The sequence below is a fragment of the Mus caroli genome, chromosome X (assembly GCF_900094665.2).
Source record: "Mus caroli chromosome X, CAROLI_EIJ_v1.1, whole genome shotgun sequence".
Lineage (NCBI taxonomy): Eukaryota > Metazoa > Chordata > Mammalia > Rodentia > Muridae > Mus > Mus caroli.
The window spans coordinates 129,386,923-129,390,795 of record NC_034589.1 but is presented as its reverse complement, the minus strand read 5'-3'; the positions used below and the strand labels follow the sequence as shown (position 1 = coordinate 129,390,795).

Sequence of the window (3,873 nt, the reverse complement as noted above, 5' to 3'; positions counted from 1 at the left end):
AAGAAAGAAAGAAAGAAAGAAAGAAAGAAAGAAAGAAAGAAAGAAAGAAAGAAAGAAAGAAAAAGAAAAGAAAGAAAAATCTGCAGTTCTTTGACTTGGCTCTATTTCATCTATTGCAGCTAATAAGTTGAATAAGATCATTTTTTCTCTAGCAGTTATTATGCTTTTCCTTTCCATGTGTTCTATCATTAGTCAGGCTTACATCTTCCATAACTCATACCAGAAATTGCTGTATGTCTCCAAGCTTTCCTGGCTTCAATGTCATCGTGTTCTGATCTACCATGCATACCTCTACTATATCAGAATGCATCCTTTTACAGAATCATAATAGTTTCTCAACACTTTTTGTAAGTTGGTCACATTTCTTCTGAAAACCAGATTCATGTTTCTACCATCATTTCTTTGTTTTCATTACCTTAAAATATGGGGGAGAAGAAGCTAGAGAGAGAGTTCAGTTGTTAAGAGTAACGATTTCTTTTCAAGAACACCCACATGCCAGCTCACAACTGACTATAACTCCAGCCTCTTTTGGTTTCCAAGAACACTGTATGCATATGGTGCACAGACATACATCCAGGCAAAACACCAATAGACACAAAAAACCTAAAGCATGCTAAAGTAAATCATCCACATACTAAGTAAATGATCAAACACACACATACACACACGTACATAACCAACATCCAGGTCGAGTTATAGAATGTTTACATCACCCAGAGCTGCCACCCTTTTTTTTTCAGACTCTTAGGAAAGGCCAAACATTACTTCTTGGTATCTCTCCCTATGACCTTATTTCCTTTTGATTATTCAATTCCAAACTGCAATCATCAGCAATGAACTCTGAATTTTGTGAAAAGTCACTGCACCTTGGCTTCACTGAAACACTGTGGTTTACCTTTGTCTCTTTGATTTTGACAGCAATCATTTGTTTCCTCTGCTGGATGATCTCTACCAACTCGTCACATTCTTCCATAAGTTTTGCCTCATGCATAGCAGTATTCACCTGCCAAGAAAGTCCAAAGTGTTACACAATGATTATTGCTTTTGTCCCCTGCTGGCTCTAAAAGGTTCGGACTGACAGCTAAACATGCACTTCTTCCATACCTCCCTCGATAAGATCCACTCCTAGAAGAAGAGTAGAGATGATGATATTAATGATGCAAAGGCATTGAAGCACCACAGATAGGAAGCTCTCCAGGCCTCTGGTAGGTCATGATGGTTAATGGAAGGCTGGGCAGAAGGACAGATGAGATGGGGGCATGTTTTTCCCACTGTGCAAATCCCTTTACTCCATCAACCTGTCCTCCTGTGGTTCTTTCAAAAAGAAGGCAAGAAGATTCATGTATCTCAAGGAAAGAAGAGCCTCTTCCAAAGGCACAATGATATTAAGATTACAGTGCAATAACATATTTCTATCTTAAAAGGTTTTCAGTTTTCTGATTTTTAAATATGTGAATGTGCAGAGAGATTTTACATTAAACATATGAATGTGTAGATATTTTTCACATAGTTGTCATAATGTTTTACTCATATTTCTTGGCTTAGAGAAAAGATTCTATCCAATATCTAAATACTTTTCCTATTTTGAGATACTGTCTCTACATCAGCATATCTCTGCCACAAAGTCAGGATGAGTTGAATAAAAAGCCACTATTCCTTTATGTCTTTCCATGGACAGACTTCTTCACTTCCTTTCCTCAACTAGTAATATTGGTTGGTACAAAGTCCCCAGGACATGCTAAAATGAATTCAGGAGATCATGGGATTCTCAAGATATAAGGAGGAAAGAAGAGATGAGGAGCTAACATCTTTGAAGACCTTGACATGCCAAGCACTACAGTAGCAGTAGTTCATGTATTAAAATATCATTATATCATTGTAACTTTTTAATACAGAAGTCATTTTTCTCACTTCACAAATGCAGAAGCTGAGGCTTTGAGAATTTGAGTAACTTGTCATAATGCTTAATTAGGTACCAAAAGCCATATTTCAAACTGAGGTCTGTTAAATGAATCCCAAGGCTAGCTGAGGAGGACCGTCAGCAGAAACTGTCAAATGAGGTTCACCTTCATTTCAGCAGCACATGGAGCAGTGACCCAGAGAAGAACAATCATCCCAAGAGTCTATTCAAGGACCACTTGAGCAGAACTCTAGAAAGCCAAGAAATAGACAATGGTTTTCTTGAGAGCATCAAAACTCAAGGAGCTAGATGAGTCACCATGTAGCATCTGGTAACTGAAAAGAGTTCTCTGCAAGAGCACACAGTACTCTTAACCACTGAACCATCTACACAGCCCCAATTATAAAATTTATCTAACCAAAATGTTTGCCACTTAATGGCAACATTACTTTTCTTTATGACTCCCTTCCAGGAGGGATACAATAATGACAGTTTTTATTTATTCTAAATGAACAGTCCCCCTGGCCCTTCTCCATGGTTGTTTTTTCTCAGACTCCTCTGCTTTTCCCTAAGTTAGCTCTACTTTCCCCAAGTAGATATCATATCATCTCAAGGAACTCTCATTCCTCTGAGAATAAAAGAGCAACCTAGTTCTCCCAGGGTCATTGCTTAGAGATCTGGAAACATAGACATAATCCATTAGATTTCTTTTTCAGGCAGAGACTGGCCCCGTGCCTTGTTACTTGTCATTGAGTCCTTGAACTAACCTTTGCAGAACACTTGTGGTATGCCAGGCACCAGTGTAATCTATTATACTTATCACCTTTCAATCCCCCAAACAATCTCTTATGGAAGGTATCACTATTTCCATTCAACAGATAAGAAAACATGAGCCCAGAAAGATTAAGTGACTTGTTGAAGCCTACACAGTTAGGAGTGAGAGAGACAAGACTAGTTCCAGAGGGATCCACTCAGACAGCGCACTTTTAACAATTGCACATCCTTCCTCTCAGGTCCACTGTAACAACATCTGTGTTTGGTTTCTGATAATCACCATCCCTTTTGCACTACCCATCTTTATTCTGACATCCTTTTTTCTTTAATCATTTTAGACGTCTTGTTTCCCTAAAATGCCATGAATTTGCCTGTGCAATGCTTTTTCCTGAGATTATCCTCTTATTTGGCAGGGCAGGTCCTCATTGATTGAGCAAACTTCTATTTATCTTCCAAGGCAAACTGCAATCATCCCTTCTTTACCTTTTCCTCATTGGTAACTACACAATCAGTCACTCTCCTACTTACATTTACATAACACTTTCCATATAATTCAGTAACATTGCTTGCTATTTCATATCACTGTAATTGTATTACAGAGTCTTTTCCGCTTAAATGGGAAGTCTGGAGGCAGAGATTGTGCTTTGTCTATCTCCAGAAGAGTGAGCGATGCATCCTAGACATTATGTCAGTATCTGTTAGAGCGAAGGAAATGATAATCCTAAAAAGGCAACTCCTACTGCTCTTTTAATATGTGCAAATGGTTCTCTGTGTTAGTATAAATTCTGTATATGATATCTAATAATGAAACCATTTTTCCTTCGTATCTACTATCCACTTCTGATTTACTCAGTTTTATCAACAATGTTATTACAGTTACTTGGATTTAGTAACTATTTTGAAAAAAAAAAACTTTTTTCTTTCTTTTATTTTTGATATTTTAATACAATTACATCATTTCCTCCTTCCCTTTGCTTCCCTCCTACCTCTCCCATACTTCTACTTGCCTTCAAATCCATGGCCTCTTTTTTCATTAATTGTTGTTACATGCTAGTGTGTGTGTGTGTGTGTGTGTGTGTGTTTGTGTATGTGTGTGTGTGTTCCTAAATACGACATGCTCAATCAGTATGATATTTGTATGTATATTTTCAGGGCTGATAATTTGGTATTAGATAAGCAAGTGATGTGTACTTCCCTGG

General features: G+C 37.6%; 1 protein-coding gene across 4 annotated transcripts in view; it reads right to left on the bottom strand.

The window, feature by feature from the left end:
- The window catches only part of Mid2 (midline 2), a 98,567-nt gene that overhangs the window by 26,164 nt on the left and 68,530 nt on the right, over positions 1–3,873 (bottom strand). For all 4 annotated transcript variants that reach the window (XM_029473304.1, XM_029473305.1, XM_021153072.2 and 1 more), the window contains exon 4: positions 896–1,003. In XM_029473304.1, coding sequence (XP_029329164.1) covers positions 896–1,003 — 108 coding nt within the window. The remainder of the gene's footprint in view (positions 1–895; positions 1,004–3,873) is intronic.